General features: G+C 56.6%; 1 protein-coding gene across 3 annotated transcripts; it reads right to left on the bottom strand.

Moving 5' to 3' along the window:
- Positions 1-1,757: 1,757 nt before the first annotated feature.
- On the bottom strand, positions 1,758-19,577 carry P2RX1 (purinergic receptor P2X 1). 3 transcript variants are annotated; one of them, XM_079905260.1, is made up of 13 exons: positions 19,393-19,577; positions 17,679-18,076; positions 8,921-9,068; positions 8,549-8,620; positions 8,023-8,092; positions 7,685-7,781; positions 7,301-7,381; positions 6,890-7,031; positions 5,116-5,243; positions 4,590-4,680; positions 4,105-4,170; positions 3,764-3,865; positions 1,758-3,653 (listed from the first exon to the last, which is right to left on the bottom strand). In XM_079905260.1, exons 2-13 carry the CDS (start codon positions 17,813-17,815, stop codon positions 3,588-3,590), a joined length of 1,200 nt encoding a protein of 399 aa, XP_079761386.1. In that variant the 5' UTR covers positions 17,816-18,076; positions 19,393-19,577; the 3' UTR covers positions 1,758-3,587. The 3 variants fall into 3 exon arrangements, with proteins under 3 accessions (XP_079761386.1, XP_079761388.1, XP_079761387.1); XM_079905262.1 differs by having other exon boundaries at positions 8,549-8,569; XM_079905261.1 differs by lacking the exon at positions 19,393-19,577 and having other exon boundaries at positions 17,679-18,134.
- Between the last annotated feature and the right edge of the window lie 937 nt (positions 19,578-20,514).

Here is a 20,514-nt window from a genome sequence, read left to right as displayed (position 1 = left end):
AGAAGCCATTTTTGGCCTAAGCCGTTCTTGTAATCTAACCCTGGCCACAATGCTTGTCCTTGAACAGGTCTCAGTAATTAATGATCATAAGGGAACAAAAGAATGCAGGAACAAGCAGCTGTTATCAGGTGGAGAAATAACAATAGCAAAGATAATAGAGCAGTTGTAAAGACTCCCAGTTCTGTTTGAGTACTTCAGATTAGCCTGAAGTACTTTCTTAAAAGAGCTGTTTTGCAGAATTTAAACCCCCTTCAACCACCAGATCAACTAGAACCTGAGGGATGATGTTGATCTTTTCTGACGCTTCTGTCAACCTTTGCCCCAATTCTATGATGCGTACACTGCCCAAGCCTCTTCGCGAATATGCATGTACCCGTAGCTTAACACTTTCACAATTTTGCCATTCGGGGAGACACTGCTTTGGGAAAGATCCCCAGTGTTCTCCTTACTTGCCTCGGGTAATAAGTGTCTCCTTCTCCCACTCTTTGGCTTGGTTGTGTCTTTGGGCTCAACACCCACCAGAAGGTGAACCCAGTTTTGGGGTAACAGTATGTCAGCTGTGCTCCACAAAGACCTCCCAGATGTGGCTCTTTCCACTCACTACTCCAGCCACTTCTGGATTTGACTCTTGTCCTCGTGATTCAGGATGGTGGCTAGAGCTCCAGCCATCACGCACACATTCCAGGCAGTGGGATGGAGACAAGGATGAAGAAGAAGAAGGCAAAGGATCTGCACCAGCTCTCTTTTAAGGAAAGTTCCCAGAAGGCGTCACATGACACTTCCACATACATCCAATTAGCTATAACAGTCACATGACCAGACCCAGCTGCAAGAGGAGGCTGGGAAATGCAGCTTCCATTCTAGGCAGCCACATACCCAGCCAAGAACCTGGGGACAGCTAGCTGACTCTGCCATCGAAAGAGAGGATAGAGGCAGGGGCAGAGCACTACTGTGTGCCAGGCTCTGTGCTAGGTACTTTATGCATCTTATCTTACCCCAACCTGAGTAGAGGCTATTATTATCCCTGACTCACAGAGGAGGCTTGGAGAGTTAAGCAACTTGCCCAAGGACACACAGTGACAGAGTTGCAATTGAAAACTATCTTATCCCTACACTCCAGGCGGACTGGAAAATCTGGAGAGGGTGGGTCCTAGGAGCTGCTGGAAGGAAATCTTTCAACAAAGGAGGGCTCAGCCAACAGTGTCAGAGGCTGACAGGCTGAGCAGGATATGGGCTGAAGTGTCTGCTTGCATCTGGCAACAAGGACTCCGCTGGTAACCTTGGCAAGGGCATCTAGAAGTGGGGGTAGGGGCTGCAGGCCAATTGTAGAGGGTGGGACCCAGAGAGAAGTGTAGACTGGTCTTTCTGGAATGGTGGTGGCAGTGAAGGGAGAGCAGGCAGAGCAGCAGGGAAATGTGGGCTGCGAGGAGGCAGGAGAGGAGCGGGAGAGAGGAGAGGCGGCCTCCAGGCTGGGGGAGGCATGATTTCCAGGGAGGAATCCTCTGCTCACTCGGGAGGGAAGGGGACTGGAGGTGCACAAGCAGGTAGATCTGGAGAAGGAAGGTTGGGAAGAAGAGGGAGTGCCTGTCTTGTAAAATCCGAGGGATGGCTCTTGGCCGGGGAAGATGGCAGGAGGCCAAGGGCCTGAGGGAGAGGGGAGGGGCTCGCCTGTGATGTTCAATATGGTAGCCACTAGCCACACGTGGCGAGTTAAATTCAAATGAATAAAATAAAAACTTCAGTTCCTTGGTTGCAGGAGCCACATTTTAAGTACTTAACGTCCACAACGTGAATACTACATTGGGCAGCATAGATAGAGACTGTTCCCTCACTGGTGTCGGACAACACTGGTCTAGACAGAGCGTGGTGATGGGGGTGCCCAGAGACCCTGCTTGGCCAGAGGGTCATGCCCACAGCAGGGTCCCTGGAGGATCCTTCCGCACTGTCTCCAGTCAAGACCTTCCTCCCCTCTTTGGGATTCCATCCGATCTCCCTCCTGGGACAGCCAGCCCCTTCCTCACCCCTGCTTTCATGAGGCCACTCCTGGGGTCTCTGCTCGTCCCAGTACCGGGCCTTTCAAAGCCGGGGGAGGGGCGTGAGGAGGGTTGGGAAGATCTCCAATGATTGGGGCCGTGCCAGGACAGCGGACCCTGGATAGAGGTGAGCTGAGGCCCAGCACTGCCTCTGCATAAGGGTCAGCTCACCACCTCCCACGGAGAGACCCAGAAGGATCTCAAAGATCGCTCAGCTCAGCCCCGTGTTTCACAGCTGCGGACACTGGGTTTCAGAGAGGGCTGGGAAGAAAGGGCGGAAGGCAGAGGTTTGAACTCGTTCACCAATCCTCTTATTACACTCCAGCCCTTGATTTCCCAGACCTTGTGTTCACACAGGGCCGGGCAGGCCCCGGGAGCTGGGGCTGGCTCACAGGCAGAGAGCCCAGGATTCAGGTGAGGCTCCCACGCCGACCAGAGGTAGCTGAGTAAGGATTCATCACTAGAAGGGGCTGTCCTGGCCTGACACACTTGAGGAGAAGCACATCCCCACAGAGGCGGGGTGGCATGGACCATGAGTCTGCGCCTGGGGGTGTAGGTGTGTTCAGATGGTTGTGTTTGCAGGGCCCAAGCTGTTCAAACACACAGTGTGGATGGGAGGGGGGGCTGTGCGTGCGGGTGAGTGTGCACGTGGGGGAGGAGTGCATGAGACACCGTGTGGCCTGTGAGCACACCACACACCTGCTCAAGGCCCGCACCTGCCAGGGGATGCCGGCCCCAGCTAAGTCTGATACCTGATCAGGAGCAGTTCTAAAACTTAGGTCCTGAAAATGACCTGAAGAGTTTGCTGTGCTTGCAGACCATGTGACCAGACGTGGAGTTTCTGGTCCCGGAGGTCTGGGGCGCGCCCAGCTGCTGGCACTGCTTTTCTTTTTTTTTTTCCTTTGGCCTCGCAGCTTGTGGGATCCTAGTTCCCTGACCAGGGATCGAACCCAGGCCCCTTGGCAATGAAAGCGCAGAGTCCTAAACACTGGACTGCCAGGGAATCCCCCGGTGCCAGCACTGTTGATAAGCATCCCAGGGAAATCTGGGGTCAGTAAGAAACAGGGTTCAAGCAGAGCTGTCCAACAGAACTTTCTGCGATGCTGGAAACGTTCCATGTGGTTCAATAGGGCAACCACAGCCACATGTGTGTATTCAGCAGTCGTAATGTGGCTATTTGAGGAACTGAAGTCTTAATTTTATTCAATCTTAATTAATTTAAATAGTCACCAATGGCTAGTGGCTGTCATATGGGACAGCAGAGGTCTGGAGACATGAGGGAGTAGGATGGATGGACAAGGGCCCAGAGGGAGAGGCATAAAACCTGGGGCCAGGAGTGGCTGAGGCTGGTGTGAGGCTCCCTTGGGGGCTGCAGAGTTGGAGCCAGAGCCCAGAATTGTGCAGGTCTCTCCCAGAGTCCACCCTGAGCTTCCGGCAACCTGGTGTCTGCCTGGCCGAGAGGGTGGGAGCACTCCTGGGGAGACCCCTCCACCCTGGCTGAGACCCCACCAGGCTCCCTGCCTGCTGTGTCCAGTAGGAGGGGGGGGACAGAGGTCAGGATGTCTTCACGTTGTCCTGCAGAACCAGGGTGGAGCTGGTGGCCGCAGGGTCGTGCGCCCCCTGTGTAAACATTGGGGGGATGAAAGTCATCCCGGGGGAAGCAGCTGGTTCCCCGGCACAGACATGCAGGCCTGGGGCCTCTGCAGGGCTGGCTGCGGGAGTTCTCTTACCGGCCCTGGCCCCATGTCCTCCGCGTACTTGAACTTCTTCTGCTTGTAGTAGTGCCTCCTGGGCAGGATGTGGAGCAGCAGCAGATCGCAGAGAACCGTGGCCTGAGGGGCGGCGCACGGGAACCTGGGGGTGGGGACAGGACCCTCCACTCCCCACCTCTGTCCTGCCCCAGCTCTGGGCCCCAGTTTCCTCAGACATACTGTGTGCGGGTCTAGGGAGGTGGGGTGGGCTCAGTAATAGGGAACAATTTCGGTCAGGTCTGGGATGGGAGACTTGTTGCTGAGGTGTGGAAGGGGAGGGCCTGACCCCGGCGCAGTGACCCCATGACCTCAGCACTTACCACCCCAAAGATGCCAATCCCAGAGCCAATGGTGGTCATGGTGGGGATGATGTCAAACTTGCCAGCCTGGTGGCAGGGCCCAGGGGAAAGAAGGTTAACAGTCAGAAGGGTCTGGTGGAAAAGGCCTTCCTCAGGAGCGCTGAGACCGGGCCGGGAGCAAGGGGCCTTCCCCACCCTCCACTGGTAGCTGGTCCCACAGCCTGCTGCCCACGGCTCTGGCTCTGCATGGAGACCCAGCTGCTGCTTGGGAGCCCTGGGTTTTGACCTTGACTCTGCCCTCCCTGGACAAGGGGAGACAGTGAGGGAGGTGTGGTCACAGGCTGGAAAGCCCTGCCCTCAACAGCATCTGGGTCCCTCTGTTATCAGATGTAGAAGTGCTGAATGAGGCCCATCCAACTTCCTGTCGCCTCTAACCACAGACACCCAACAAGCACCGGCAGGAACCGAGAGTGCGTCTCTGGCTACCCCTCACACTGGACACTCACCTTGCCGTCCACGAGGATGTCAAAGCGAATCCCAAACACCTTGAACAGGTGCCGGTAGTTGGTCCCATTCTCCACGAAGTGCCTGGCAAACCTTGGGGAAGGGGAGAGGTTGCAGGAGAGGCTGGGTGATGGAGAACTGTCTTGGGTCCAGAGTTTCCAGAGCATCAGGGATACAGGAGCCCTTAGAGGTCCATGAGGACAGCCCCGTGCCCCCCAACATTATATAGAGGGGGAACCGCAGGCCTCATTCCAGGAATGCTGTACTCAACCGCTGCCCTAACTCCTGATGTGGGCAATCTCCCCAGCCAGTCCTGGCCAGGTGGGCCTCAAGGGAACCGAGAGCCAGGGGCAGGGCTCAGGCCTCTGGGCTCGTGCTCCCTGCTTGGCCAATTCCGGGAGAATGGGAGTTTCCTAGGATCCGCTGCTCCCCTCCCGGGGACACTTGCTTGGCCTTAAGGGGTTCGGGGAGTAGAAAAGCCCGCAGGACGCCAAGGAAGGATGCACTGGTTGGGGGCCCGGCAGGCACCTGAAGTTGAAGCCTTGAGACAGTTTTTTCTCTTCATACAGCCCGTGGAACTCATAGACGGGTTTGCAGTGTCGCACATGCCAGTCCAGGTCACAGTGCCAGTCGATGGTGATGCCTACCACCCCGCCCTACCAGGGACACAGGCCCTCAAGATCCGGGGTTTAGGATCAAGAACTCCTGCCTTACAGCTGGTGCAGCTGTTTTCTGTCTGTTTGAGAAGAGACACTGAGAAGCTGCTTCAGGGTTGAGGTCCCATCACCCTCTCTGGTCCCGCCTCCCACCCATCACATTCCAGCTTTCTGACAGTTTCTAGAATACACCAGGTTCTTCCTACCTCAGGGCCTTTGCACAAGCAGTCACTCTCCCCCCCGCCCACCACCATTCCCCACAAGGCTGGTTCTTTCTCATCCTTTGGTCACTTCTCCTGGGAAGCCTTCCCTGACCACCACCGCCAGTCTAAAATATGCCCTTGTGATTCCCTCTGTGTTTTCTTCTAGAACACGTGTCACTTTGTAACCACACATTTATTTTGTGTGATTATTAACGCATCTCTTCCAAGACTGTAAACTCCACAAGGGTGGAGCTGTCTGTCTCATTTGCACTGACTCCTGAGTCACAGCGCAGGAGGCAAGTAAATAGCTGTTGAATTAAAGAGGGAGTCTGTAAAGACATGGGCTGGGAAGAGAAAACCTGAGAAAGTGAAGCCCCTCTGGGCGAGGCAAGGATCAGGGACAGGTGGGCTGAGCAAGAGGAGAGTTGCGTGTGGAGCTGGGCAGCTAGGCGGGAGGCTAGATGCCTACAGACAATGGTGATGGGTGAGAAGTTCCTACTGGGGGTGACAGGGAGATTTTTAGGAACAGGGGAAGCTAACATTCAGCTTTCTGGTCCTGTGTGTTGCTACTGTGTAAACCCCCTCCAGGGGTTGGCAAACTGAGGCCTCAGGGCCGAATCTGTTTTCACATTGCCTGTGGCTGCCTTTGCCCTATAGCAGCTAACCTGGGTGGTTGGAACAGAGACCACGTGACCTGTGGCCCATACTTATTCTCTGGCCCCTTAAAGAAAAAGTTTGCTGACCCGTGTTCTCCATAAAGGCACTGTGGGCGAGTTGTTTTGGTGTGTGATGTCACAGAGAGGGGCTGATTTCCATCCCTGGATCCCACAGGAGCGGATGATAAGGCTCACAAGGGAGCACGTACCTAGGGTGCCTTGGGCCAGGCCACCCTGAAGTGCTGCCCCGTGCCCTCAAGGCAATCCCGAGAGACTTGCACTATTACTGCTCCCACTTTACAGGTGCAAAAGCGCAGACTCACTGAAGGTAAGAGACTTGTCTGAGCCAGGATCTGAACCCAGTCAGACAGGTCTGTGCTCCTTATAAGGTAACGTTTCTCTGGGAATCCCACGTGACTGTGTGCATCTCAGCCTCCAGAATTCCCAGGAAACCTGGGCAGGCACAGGATTTCTCAGGGCCATGGGCCATGGGATTTAAGCTGCTTGTATCTAATATTTAAAAAACACTGGGCCCTCGGAAGACAGCCAAGTGACATCTGCCTATGGCCATTCATTCTGGGCACCTCCTCTGTGCCAGGTCCATGCCAGGCCCTGCTGAGGACACAGGCCTGAACCACAGGGGCCCCCAGTATTAGGGGATAGATCTATATATATGCTCGGCCCACGCTAGGGACTGGGTGCGGTGCGGGGGTTAACTGGGCCTGAAAAGTCTTTTTTGGCCTGATGATCTGGGGGCCCAGCCCTCCCCACTCGGCTGGCACCATACCTTCTCGGCCAAGGTGCTAAAATTCTGGCCTGACTCTTGTACCATATAGCCGAGCTTGAAAACTGGGCACAGTGGGTGCAAGGTCTTGTGATAGAGGCAGGTCTTCATGTAGGCGGCATCCACCTCCTCCACCAGGTTGCGCCTACAGGGGCAGACGGCATTGGTGGTGGCAGCATGCCAGCTGGGAGGGCACCCACCATGCCCGGGAGCTCTGGGGACCCCTCCCGGGCCCTAGAGATGCCCCTCCCCTAGCCCTTGGAGACTGAAGGCAGCCCACCCCAGGGGCCCAGCCCAAGCTTCTGCCTCCAGAAGGAACTCAGCATGAGTGCAGGGTGACAGAGGTGACAGGTTAAGACCGGCTGGAGCAGCCTCCGAGAGCCGCCTGCATCTCTGCCCGCTTTTCCCACAAACCTGGTGACCTTGAAGCGTGGAAAGCTGATGCTGTTCTTGATGAAGAGAGTGAAGTTCTCGGCCTCTCGGAGAAGGGCAGGGCTGGAGGAGACGGCACTCACCCACTGCCCCCTCCCCAGGAGTCCTTCGTGTGCCTACCAGAGCTGGGCTTGGCGTGTGGGGCTGTGAGGGCCTATGGGATCTTCCTGAGTCATTGGAGGGGTGGGCATGCTGTAATGTGGACTCTCAGGCCCCTTGAGCAGAGGCTGGGGCATCTTTGGCCTGAGCTGCACAGACGGGGTGAGGGTGGGGTTGGAAGAAGGGGGGACAGAGCACAGATCCAGATGCTCCTCTAGTCTGGGCTGGGGACCCTGCTCTCAGCTCCCTGGAAGGACAGGGCATTACCATGGGATGTTGTCATCCACCTCCACGGGGCACCAGCCAAAGATCTCACACGTATGCACGATGTCGTTGAAGGCCACACACTTGCCTGTGCGGATGCCTGGAGCAAGGGTGGAACCCCTGGGTGCCCACCCCAAGCTAGGGGTGCAGAGGAGAACCCCCAGGCCCCACTCCTAGGAGCCCCCATTGATGGGGCGCCCAAGAGCAGAAGCCTGGCTGGTTCTGGGACAGGGGAGGCCAAGGTCAAGGTGGCGGGAGGAGAGAGAGCAGGAAGGACATCCTGGTGGAGGAAGCCTGGAACTGACAGGCTGTGGAGGGGGACAGGAGGAGGCCGACCTTACCTTGGGCCTTCCTTTCTGCCTTTCCTGGGGTGCAGCCACTATTATCCGTGCACGTGCCCCCTTCCGGGTTCTGGGGAAGGGGAGAGCTGCTGGCCCCAGGTCCCCTGGGTAGGGTCCTACGAAGATCCCCCCGCCCCCTGCATGGCCCTAGGGTGTGGGGCAGAGTCTCAGACCCCTTTGGAATGACGCTTAATCACAGCCTCCTTCCCCCAGTCCCCTCCCAGGACCCTCTGGGCTCATGCCCAGCTGCCCTAGTGCTGATGTCACAGCAGCGGTAGGGGAGGTTGGGGCCTGGGGGTTGGGCAGGCACTGAGGCTCAGCATCCTGCTTGGCACACAGCTGGGAGGGAAGCCTCAGCAACCGCCAGTGGTGGGCCATTACTGGGTGTGAACTTATGCCTGAGATTCCACCACCGTGGCGCCGCAGGAAGCCTACCTGGCTTCCCCTCCAATGCCCAAGGGGGCCTCCTCTTCTATGTTATTTTCCCCTGTGGGTCCAAGAAGGGGGGATGGGCAACAGTCCTCACCTCTGCACAGTGGCCTTGGGCCTGCCGGGGGGTGGCGATAAAATTGGTCATGACCACAAAGGAGTTGTCCCCCTGGAAGTGAGAGGCAGGGGGAGGGGAGGGCAGGGCTCTGAGCTGGGAGAAGAGCCCCAAGAACCCAAGCACTGCCCTAGCAAGCCCCCAGAACCCACAGGACACCCAGCAGCCTCCAAAACCCACGACATCAGACTGGGGTGATGTTATGAGGCTGCTTCCGCCCCTCACTCACAGGGAATCTGAGGCCCAGAGAGAGAGAGGAGCTAGGCTGGTCCCCCAGGGAGGTGGGACGGAGCCTAACCCACCTCTGAGCCAGCAAGCCCTGTGGGTGGAAGGTGCACCCCCGAGTCTGCTCACCTGGGCTGGGAAGACGTAGTCAGCCACATCCCAGACCTGGGGGCCCAGGCTTGGGAGCTTCGTCACAGCCAGACCCTTGAGTTTCACAGACACGCTGCTGATGAGGCCACTCGAGGTCTGGTAGCCCTTCTCATAGACAAACACCCACCTGCAGGGGGGCAGAGGGGCCAGAGTTGGCCGGAGCCATTCAAGGATGGCATGAGGCTGTGGGCCACCGCCCCTTCCGGCACCAGCTGGACGTGTCAAGTCCTTTCCCTTCCCCTCCCCAGAAGCGTCTCTGAGCCACTCTCCGTTCCTAAAGCTACATCTGGGACTGGAGGCTGGAAACCCTCACCTGCTCCCCCTGCTGGCCTGTGCCTAGGGTTCTACCATTCTTTTCACTATGAAAATACTCTTACTGGTTGGCCAGGGAGCAGAGCCCCTGAAGGTCTCTTTCAGAGCCTTTTCCAAGAGTAGCATTTGTTGGAGGCCAAGCTGCTTGGACTCCAGTCTTCATCCCTATCTCCTTCCTTCCTGAGCTCTTCCCGCTGAGAAACAGCAGAGTATGATGATGGCCGAGAGCCTGGCCTTTGGTGCCCGAGAGTCTGGGCTTGAATCTCACAGGCTGTATGAGGGTAAACTAGTCTCCGTTTAGGGCAAATCCCTCTCTGTTTCAGTTTCCTTGTAAAATGTAAACACTAATAGTACCAATACTACTTATGTTGTGAGTTAATGCCTGTGAAAGCACTTGGAATGGAAAGGGGCATGGGCTAAGCACTGTATGGACGTTAGCTACTATTATCTCAGCCATGCTGGGAGCTCTTGGGGAGGGGGACTGACTGGAAGGGAAACCGGAGGGGCAAGTGGCCCTTTGAAGGGCTCACAGCATCTGGCCCCAGATGAGGCCCTTGTGGGTGTGGGTCAGGCTGGAGGTCTCCCAGCTTTCTCAGGAAATTCTGGCCTTCCCCTCCCAGCATCAAGAACCCCTGCTCCTCTGGGTTCTCCACTTCCAATCTGGGAGGTTTAGTGGGGTCAACCTCCCTCCTAGCCCCACAGTGGGGGGCACATGACCAGGGTTTGCCAATCAATGTTCCATTGCCCTAGCAACAGCAATGGGTCTAAGGATGGGCACACGACCCTGAGGAGTTTCAGCAACGCAGCCAGAATTTTTCTGGGAATTACTGGGAAAGAAACATCCTCTCTGTTGGGTGGCTAAGCAAGGTATGGTTAGTCATCTGTGTTACCTCACGGAGACAGCAAGCCTGAGAATGAAGCCAGCTTAGAGAAAAGCCGGGCCAGTAGACGGAGAGGGGCAGACTCCTGACAATGTTGCTTGAGCACCTGGATCCTGCCACACCTGAAGCATGTTGAAAAGTCACTTCTGGACTTCTCAGTTATACAAGTTAACAAATTCTTTTCCTTTATTTAAGCCAATTTGGGTTTGGTTTCCGTAGCTTACAAGTGAGAGTTGTGGATAATACTTCTCTCCAGGGTGTGGTCCCCTTCCTTCAGGAAAGAATCTTGGCGATTCATTGTAACTCTGTGTGTGTGTGTGTGTGTGTGTCTGTGTGTGTATGTGTGTGTGTGTGTGTGTGTCCATGGTATCCATCAGAGTGTGTAGCTGTGTATCTCCAGGGCAAACCTGTGAGCACACTTGTGGCTGTGGCTGACTGTGGGGAGGTGTGTTTCTGCCCCTGTCACCCCTCACCCTACCTTTAGCCCACCTGTCCAAAGCAGAGCTCAGAGCCCTTCTTCTGTCCCCCAGAGCTCAGGACCCATGACAGAGTTCTCCAGGCCTCCTATTCCCAGTCACCGCTAGCTCTCTGGGGGCTGTCTCCCTGCTCCAGGCTCCAGGAAGGCAGCCCACCAATGTCGTCCTCTCCCCTCCTATAGTCTACTCCTCTCCTTCTCCAAGCCCCCTCGACCCCCAAAGCCTGGTGCTGGAGCCCAGACAACCCCTCCCAAGCTTAAGCGTGGTCACTGCTGCCCCCTGCAGGTCTCAGATGGCAACAGGTGAGGCATGGCAAAGCCTGAGCCTGCCTGCTTGCCTCCAGCCCCGTCAGGGAGGGTGGGGCATCACCGATTCCCCCAGTCTCCTTAGGTTCCTTCCTCCAGGAAGGCCTCTGGCTCCAGGTCCAAGTGTGAAGTTGCTACTGAGGGGGATGACGGGGAGCTGCTCCGCACTCTGAACACGCTGCAGGAGAGAGAGGTCACCGGCCTGCCTCCTGGGCCCCCCGATCCCTGACATCCTAGTAGCAGCATTTCTCTCTTTGCTCAGAACCAACTCCTCACCATATAGATAGAAAAACTGAGGCCTGAGGGAGTGTCCCTCCCGAGTCAGAGGCAGACCCAGGCTCGAGGCTCCCCAGCCCAGGACCCTGGCCCCTCCACTGAGCAGTCTGGCATCAATGTGTCTGCCAGGAGCCACACGGAGGCTGTGCCCTGGGGCTGATGTAGCCATTCCAGGCTGTGTCCGTTCCCAGGGGCTGTCAGTCCTGTGGCCCAAATCTGACATCAATGACCTCGGTTCTGATAATACCGGAATGACCATGGCGCCAGGCCTGTCCCTCCAAAGCCATGCTCTCCTTGATCCAGTCTTATGGTCAACACCCCAGGAAGGCCACCAAGGGGGTCTGATGCCAAAGACACTGGCATCTTCAGAAGCCCCTCCCCTTCCAGAAATTCTCTTTTCCATTCTCTCCTCCTCATCCTCAGTAGTCTCTCTTCTTCAACAGCCCCTTGTGGAAGAGGCCACATGGTGGAGTGGCTGAGAGTGTGGCCTCTGGAGTCACAGAGGCCGAGGTTCACACACCAGCACCGCCACTCACCAGCTGTGTGGCTTCAGGCTAAAGACTAAACCTCTCTGAGCACTAGACGTCTTAGTAAAAGGAGGTGAAGGCACCTACCTCAAAGATGCTGATCGTTCCACAGATATTTACAAGCAAGGTCCTACCCGTCACTGAGCCGTGGGCTGGGCTCCAGGAAGAAAAAGAGTCTAGGTGATGGTGTGGAGGACGTTCCCATGAGTTCTTTTTAAGGAAATTAACACAGTGCTTGGCATGCAGCAAGCACATGATAAAATAATCCTATTTATTTGCGGTCTCTGGTCCTCCTTCACCAATTCCTCCTTAAATGTCGATCTGTCCCCATCCTCTGGCTTCCATTCTCAGCCCAGGCAGAACCTTGTGTGTGCTGTTGCGGGCACACTTTGTCCCCGATTTTTTATCTCCACTTCTGCACTCTCCTCCGAGATTCAGTTCCACACATTCAGTCATTCAACAGATATTTGAAAAACAAACCAAAATTCTGCACTCAAAGAACTTATATAGGGGATTCCCTAGTGGTCCAGTGGTTAAGACTCCGTGCTCCCAATGCAGGGGGCCCAGGTTTGATCCCTGGTCAGGGAACTAGATCCCACATGCCAGCGAAGATCCTGCATGCCGCAACTGAGACGCGGTGCAGCCAAATAAATAAACATTTAAAAAAAAAAGAACTTATGCAAATGTTGAACCTCCAACTGTTTGGTGACACAGATTCCTCCCCCCTGCCCTGCCTACCCTCCCACCCCCCTCCCAGACATCTCATAGGTACCTCCAACTTAACTTGACCCTTTGGAAAACAGTCCGGAAGGTCCTCAGAAAGTTAAACATGGAATTACCATTTGACCCAGCAACTCCACTCCTAGAACCGAATACCCAAGAGAACGGAAAACATGTCCACACAGAAACTTATACACAAATGTTCACAACATTATTCACAAGCAAAAAGTGGAAACAACCCAAATGCCCAGCTAAGTGTGGAATTTCCATACAGTGGAATATTATTCAGCCATTAAAAGGACTGAAAACTGAAACGTGTTACAACCAACGTGGACGAACCTTGCAAACATGGTGCTAAGTGACAGAAGCCAGACACAAAAAGGCCGCATATTGTACGATTTGATCTTTATGAAACGTCCAAAATAGGCAGAGCAAGGGGTAGGGAGGCGCGACGGGGAGTGGCTGCTAAGGGGTGTGAGGCTCCTTTTGGAATAGCGCAAACGTTCTGGAATTAGATAGTGGTGATGGTTGCACAACTTCGTGATTACACTAAAATCCACCAACTTGTGTACTTTAAAAGGGTGAACGTTATGACTTGTGAAATCTATCTCAAAACAAAACTTCAACCGGACCAAACTGAACGCCTCATCTTCCCACAGAACTTGCTTCTCTGGTGCCCTCATCCTGAAAGACGGGGCCATACTTGCCCCAACCCCCAGGCTCACAGCCTGGACACGGCACCCTCCCTCTCATGCCCCCATTCTTTGCATCCCTCCATCCTTCCCATCTCCCCTTGGCTTTCATCAAAGAACCCAGAGGGCTTCTTGTGGGGAGGCTGAGACACAAGAGGAGCTGGGGCAGATGCCGGGGCAGCTCTGGCGTGCGGCAGGGAGGACAGGGCGTGTGGCTGGTGATACAGGGTATAGCCTTGGGCCACGGGCTATTGGGCAGAGCACCCTTGGAGAGAGGCAAGACCAGGCTCCGGGCCCAGGAGGGACTGAGTTCAGAGCTGGGGCCCACACCGGGGCTCAGAGGTTCATCAACATGCAGTCTGCAGACAAGTCAGGCTGATGATTTATGTCTGTAAGTGTTTTGACTGAATCATCAACCTCTAAAAACCAAGAGATGTTCCTTTCACCCATAATTTCCAATTTCCCACTGCTCTTGAGAAGTCAGGAACTCTGGCCATGCTGGGCACATGTCCTGATGCAGCAACGGTGGGCAGAAGCTGAGCTGTGGCCACCTCCAGTGCGGGGCCCGCTGGGATGATGACCTGTCTTCCATGCTCGCTGCTTCTGCCTTGGCCTCACCCTCACCTCTTATCACTGCTGCCTCTTCACAGCTGTCCTGCCTCTGGCCTCCACCCCCTACCCCAGCACCTGCCTGCCCTGGGCCTTCCCCTGTTAGACACCCTTCCATGGCTCCCCACCACCTGCAGGAGAAAGCCCATATCCCTCAACTCAGCATTGAGAGGCCTGAGCCAGTGGCCCTGCTCACTCCTCCACTTCCTCTCCCTGTCTCTATTCATGCTCCCTCAGCCTAGCCCTAGTGACTCTTTGGGTGTTCCTTCCCTGCCCCAGGACCTTTGATCACACTCTGCTTTCCAGCAGAAGTGCCTGAAGCGAGGTGGGTACCCAACCAGGCTCCACCAGTCAGGACATTCCCTTTCCTTGGCCACAACAACTGGTTCTGGGATGGGCACATGACCCAACCACAGCCGATAAGAGATGGACCTGGGACTTTTGCTGGAACTCTGGAGGAGAAGACGCTTTTGTGCCCCAGGGCTGCTGGTGGCCATTTTTCCACTCTGAGAGCAGAGAGCCTGCCTGAGAATGAGGCCTCCACAGAGGAAAGCAGAGCTGAGAAGATCCTGGCTAGCTTCCTTGGAGAACCCAATGGGACCAACCTGAATTCCTCATCTTCCCATAGAACATGCTCCTGCACCCTCATCAGGGAGGATCCAGCCAGGCCTGAAGCCCACACTGATTTTTCAGTTACACAAACCAGTTAATACCCTCATCCTCCCTTGTTAACCCATTTTGATTGGGTTTCAGTCCCTAGGAACCAAGAAGTTCCAGCTAACTCATCCTCATCTTCTCTCTCTCCCCCTGCCCACCCTGTACCCCACCTCTGTCCCAGGGAACCTGACACAGGCCTAGGCACAAAGAAGATGCTATGGAAGTGTCCCTGGATGTGTCTCTCCCAGCAGTAATTGGTATCTCTCCTTGTCTCTGATTGGTGCACTCCAAGATCAGAGGCATGTGATTTCATGAGCTCTGTGTAGGGGTGCACAGGAGGCCTGAGGGAAAGCCAAGAGCAGGACTGCCTGGACTAGAGCCTCCAGGCCTTTGCTCAAGGCTGGTTCTACCACTGTGCCACCTCCTCCAGGAAGTCTTCCCAGGCTCCCCTCCCCAAGCAGCATTCATAAATCCCCTTGAGACCCTCCTGTGTGTGCAGCCAGAGCCCCCCAGACAGGGACATATCCCAACACACCTCTTGTATGGGCCTGCGAGGTCATGGATGACAGCTCACTGCCTGCACACCTCCAGTTACAGAGAGCTCATCACCTCCCAGGAGACAGCTTTAACGGCAAATTAAACCATCCCAATTTGAGATAAAAAGAGTGACATCTTAGCTTAGGCCGCCAGGGCCTCAGGTCCGCTCCCTCCACTTGCCCTCGACTTCCTGGAGGATTGTGACTGACAGAGAAAACAGCCTCAGTTTCCCTCCTCGGAGTCTGTTCGAGTTCTCAGCATCTCAGCCTCTCTGCCTCTGTCTCAATAATTCCCTCTCCATATCTGAGCCTCAGGGCCTCTCTCTTCATCTGAGTGTTGTGTTCCAATGTCTGTCCCTCTGTCCAGTTCTGTCTCTGTGTCTGCCCACCCCCCATCTGGACTATCTCTCTGTCTCTGGGGTTGGGGTGTCTGGCTCTTCTATGCTCCCCTCTGTGCCCCTGCAATGCCCACAGGACCAGACAGTCTGACAGACAGGGCCCTTGGGAAGGGGGGGCAATTAAAGAAAGGCCATCCCTCCTCAGAAAAGGGCAAATTATTGAGCCTGCAGACAATGTCTTTGGAGGGGGTCCCCTAACCCCTGCTCCGTGGAACAGCTGGGAAACTGAGGTCTGAAATTGTAAGACCAAGTGCAGGCTGGGTTTGGTCAGCAGTTGCGGGTGCCTAGCTGAGCGGTCAGTGCAGCAGTGGGCAGTGGCCAGACGAGGGCACCAGAGACAGCAGGAGTGGCGGCACCAGAGACAGCAGGAGTGGCAGCCCCAGCTGGTGTCTGGGGGTTGGTGGGTGTTTCCAGGGACTCTGCCTGCCTCCCTCTGCTCTGTGACTGGGGCAGGTCAGTGCCCCTCTCTGAGCATGTTTCCTTTCCAGGATATCAAGTCCAACTTTGGAGTCACACAGCTGGATTCAAGTCCTGGTTCAGCCTTTTTCTAGCTGTGAGAACCAGGCTAAATCATTCAGTGTCTCTGAGTCTCACCGACACTGAGGAGGCCACATCCATTTGGAAACTGAGCGCACTGTCTTGGGAGAGAGGAAGGGAAGGAGGCAGGTAGTGAGGTCCCCGTCACTGGAGGCATGTGTTCAGGACTGGATGGTGGCTTGGGGCATCTGCTGCAGCTGGAGGTGGGGTGGGAGGACTGTGCCTTTCCCTCTGACAGTCTGTTACCAACACACAAAAGGAGGTCTGGCAGTGCTGACCCGAAAGCAGAGATGGGGAACCATGGGGGCCACGGTGAGGACAACGTTCTCCCAGCCTCTTGGTGGGAGCGATGCGCTGGGCCTGTGGGCAAGCTCTCTCCCCGCTGGAGGGTCAGGAGTGTGGCTAATGGTGGAAACACATCGGGGCCCCATTAGAAGGGTTCTCAGAGCCCTTGTGAGGAGGGGAAGAGAAGGCAGAGTCAAGGCTGGGGATCAGGAGGCCCCAGTTCTAACTGGGCCTGGACGCTGACTTGCTGTGTGACCTGGAAACCCCACTGCTCCCCTCTGGGTCTCTTTCCCTCACAAGCTCAATGACACCGCACATATCAAACTGGTTTGTGAATAGTAAGGAGGCAGAGTCTGAAAGGTATCGGAGGGCTGGGTCGTGGCCCTGGCTCCACCCAACCAGCTCTGGGGCCTCGGGGAGGGGGGTGGGGGGCAGAGGGAAGGTTGTTTTGGATGTCAGAGGCCCTGGGGGGACCAGGTGGTCACTCGCCTCCTGGTCAGCCCGCCCTAGTTTGGTCTCACAGCAAAAACAGGGACACGGAGACCAGAGGGGCAGGGCTTCTGGGTGCCCCAGACCCCCCAGCGGGGGCTGAACCCCCTTCAGTGGCCTTGAGGCCTCCAGGAGCCCTCTGTGGAGTCACTGTAAGTGGACATAGTGTCCCTGACACAGGGGCGGCCAGCCCCAGGGGCACCCCCGGCAGCCACACCCGATAGGCTCGTGCCCAGACACACGAGGGCACGTGCACCCCACACAGAGCCCTGGGTACGATGCACATGCATCCACACACCACACACACGTGTGATCACATAAGCACCTGCCCAGACAGCCAGACCGATTTCAGGAAGATGGCCTTTGCGTGGCTCCCAGAACAGCAGCCCACAGGGGAGTCCCACCTACTTCTGCCCCTGCACCCCTGGGGCGGTGGGACAGGCCCCATGATGCCCAGAAAGGAGCTGTCTTCCCCGGGACCAGAACGGACCTCCCACCTCTGCGTGACATGCCACCATTAAGGCACCAGGTGTTCTGAATTTGAAGGTTTCTCTGCTCAGGTTCTGGAATAGACCAGGATGCCTTTACTTTAGGTAGGGCAGGTGAGCGCAGGGCCCGTCCCACTCTGGCCTGTAAAGTGGGGTGTGGCCTCCATCTCTCAGGAGCTGCGTGGCTTGGCTGGGAGGTCAGAAGTGGAAGGGCTCTGGCTGGGGCTGGCTGGGGCCCTGGCCTCTGACGCCCCCCACCCCTTGAGGGAACCATTAGCAGTGGGTCAGTTCCTCAGAGCCCAGAGGCTTTGCCTCTTGTTCACCACATGACCGGAGGCAGGGCTGCCCCTCATCCCAGTGTCCCCACCTAGGCAGCGGGTTAGCAGGCTTCCCTTCCTTCTGAATGGCACCTGAAAGGTTTGTCAGGAAGCGTGACAGGCCATGGAGAGAAAGAGGGGCTCTTTGGGGTCATGGGAAGCATCAGCCTGGAGGACAGGCCTGGGTTGGGGGCTGGTGCAGGAGGGCAGCAGGGGGGGCGTCCAGACTCACCCAATGACGTAGACCAGAACCACGAGCTGGATCAGGCGGAAGATGACGCCCACCTTCTTGTTGCGCACAAGCACCATGCGGGGAGTGTCATACTCAAAGAAGAAGGCGGCCAGCTCGTCCTGGAGCCGCCGCGCCATGGTGGCCCAGCTGGGGGCTGAGAACCAAGCCCCCTGCACGGCCTTGGCTCCTGGGGTGAGCCAGGCGTCAACACCCAAGTCTACAGCCAAGTTTCTAGAGGTTTCCCAGCCCCTTAGGAAGAGCAGGTGGGAAAGGTGAGGCCAGAGGTCAGGAGTCAGAGGTCAGTTGTCAGCACTTGAGTTGGGAAGGGAGGGAGAGTCCTTGGGTGGTCAGAGCTGCTCTTGGCCCCTGGCAGGCAATGGACTGTGGACCAGCTGTGCCTGTGGACAAATAAATTCCCAAAGATAGGCGGGGGCGGGGCCAGGGGGCCACCCAGGCCCGGCCCCACTGCCCCTCCTGGCTCCGCCCGGGCCCTGCTGGGCCTCCGGAAACGGGAGCTGCTGGCAGGAAACCATGGGCCACCCGTCACAAGGCAAAGATAAAGCTGTCTGCCCCCCACGAGCTTGGTGGAACAGAGCTGGGGGCTCAGGCCAGGGCCTGGGTGGAGTGGCCTCAGGCTGGAGCCCTCCCCAAACCAGGGACCCATCTTATATCCAAACATCCTCCCCACCCTACCTTGGCCCCAGGTGGAAAGCTCAGTCCCTGGGAGTCTACAGCCAGGAGGGCAGAGAGGAAGGAGGGCTGCTTCCAGCCCAGCTGCCTGACACTTCCTGAACCTGGGGCAGGACCCCCACCCCACCCTTATAGACCACCTTCCATCCACCCATCCCTCTGGGTCTGAGCCTGGCCCGTGCCCAATCAACCTCAGGGTCGGGCTGGCATCTCCATCCCCCCACCTCTCTTGTCCTAGCCGCACCTCCACCACCCTGAAACCAGCACAGGGCGCAGGAACCCAGGCAAGGCGAAGGCCGCGTCTGTCACACATCACTGTGGGGCTCTCAGAGCCCAGCAGGGGAAGCCTGACATCAGACCGCCTCAGCGAACACCCCTGGCTGTGCTGCTTGCTGTGGGGGCCTGGGTACCTTGCCTCACCTCCCTGAGCCTGCTTCCTCATCCGTGAAATGGGGCAATAATGGGACTTTCCTCATAGGGAGAGGCCAGGGGATGGGTCCTGACAACACTGAGGACAGAGAAATTGAGGCCACTCCTGCAGCCCCTGCCCTCAACCCCAACCCAGGCCCTGAAAGCAGAGGCCCTGGGGGCTGGGCTGGGGCAGGTCCTGTGTTAACTCTCCGAGCATCAGAGCTGGAGGCTAACTCCCAACCTCCCTCTCATTTTGCAGGTGAGGAAACTAGAGCTCAGAGAGGAGAAATGAATTGCCCAAGCTCACCCTGCACGGTACAGGAAGCCCCCGCTTGAAGCAGGAAGGTCTCCCTGGCCCTCCCTCCACCCAGGCTGGGTGGCTCCCCCACACCCCGCCCGCCCCGTCCAGGCTGCCCCACCCTGAAGGCTGATGGGAGTCTTCTTCCTGGCAGGCCTTTAGCTGGGAAATCACTCTGGGCAAGGAGCCAGGCCCCGGGGCTGGGAATCCCAGCCTCCTGTCTGAGTAGAGCTGCCTTCTAGACAGCAAGGGGTCCCCACAGAGGGCCCCTCCAGCACCCTAGCTCAATCCCCCCATCAAACAGATCAGCCTCACCCAACACAGAGTTCCCGCTAATCTCAGGCTCAAGGGTCTGTCCGGGGATGCTGCCTTCAAGAGGGGCTGGTGAGTACCACGTCCTGGCTTTTCTAAGGAAAATCCAGAGATGCTGGGAGGCAGAGCGGAGGTAGCCACATCCCCTTGGCCTGGTCTTGACCTCAGACAAACGGGCCTGTCCTCTTCCCAGCTGACCTCATGCCCTTGGAACAGCAGGCGCTGGACATGAACTGTTTGCAGTGGGGGTGAGGTGGATGCTGACACCGTGTCTGGGCCATCTCTGTGTTCCCACTCCACCCACACTTCTCAGGACAGCACACCACACTTGGGAGGGCGGCAGGCACTAAATTGGGGTTTGGGGGAAGGGGAGGGGGAAAGGAAGGGAGGAGGAAGGGAGGGAGGAAGGAGGGAGGGAGGGAGGGAGGAAGGAGGGAAGCCAGGCAGTCCTCCAGTCTGTGTCTGTGCCCTTCACTCCGTCACCATGTTCTCCTCCTTCTCCCCTGCCTCCTCCTCCTCTTCCTCCTCCAAGGAGCTAGGCTTGCTGACAGACAGATGGACCAATGGACAGACAGACTTGCTTGGAACACACACATGTGCTGCTGTTACAGCCTCGGTTCTGACCCTGACACTCAGAAAACAGGATGCGCCGGAGGACAGTCTCATTTGGGGATGTTATCATAACCAAAAATGTGCCCCAAACAAAAAGAAATAAAAGCAATTACATTTCTTTCCCCCAATTCCTTTTCTCGTGAATCACTCTGCGAGAGTAAGACAGGCAGCTGAGAGGGTCGATGTCCCTTTCACTGGTCCTAAAGTGCATCTTTCCACTGAGGCCTGTGCTTTCCCGCCCTTGGCCCCCACCTCAGCATCCCCAGGGGCAGATATCCGTGTTTGTTCCAGGCATTTGGGGAAGTGAAGGAAACCTAGAATTCTGCAGGCTTTTCTTTACAGCAGCCCCGTGATGGAGGCTCAAGAACTGTCACTTTGCAGATAAAGACACTGAGGCTCTGGAAGTTAAGGGCCTTGTCCAAGGTCACACAACGATTAGCTCCCATATCTGCTGGTGGCCGGGAAGGAAGCTCCCCAAAGTCTGAGATCTTGGCCCAGAGCCCACCCTAAGAC

The sequence above is a fragment of the Stenella coeruleoalba genome, assembly GCF_951394435.1.
Source record: "Stenella coeruleoalba genome assembly, chromosome: 19".
NCBI lineage: Eukaryota > Metazoa > Chordata > Mammalia > Artiodactyla > Delphinidae > Stenella > Stenella coeruleoalba.
This window is presented reverse-complemented; position numbering and strand designations above follow the sequence as displayed.

What these genes read in the sequence shown, in the direction of transcription:
- P2RX1 (XM_079905260.1), bottom strand. Translation starts at nt 17,815, where the DNA reads ATGGCGCGGCGGCTCCAGGACGAGCTGGCCGCCTTCTTCTTTGAGTAT. An exon ending in ACTACGTCTTCCCAGCCCAG is followed by an intron (nt 8,621 to 8,920) that starts GTGAGCAGACTC and finishes TCTCACTTCCAG; the next exon opens with GGGGACAACTCCTTTGTGGT. An exon ending in CCCAAGGCCACTGTGCAGAG is followed by an intron (nt 8,093 to 8,548) that starts GTGAGGACTGTT and finishes CCCCTTCCCCAG; the next exon opens with AACCCGGAAGGGGGCACGTG.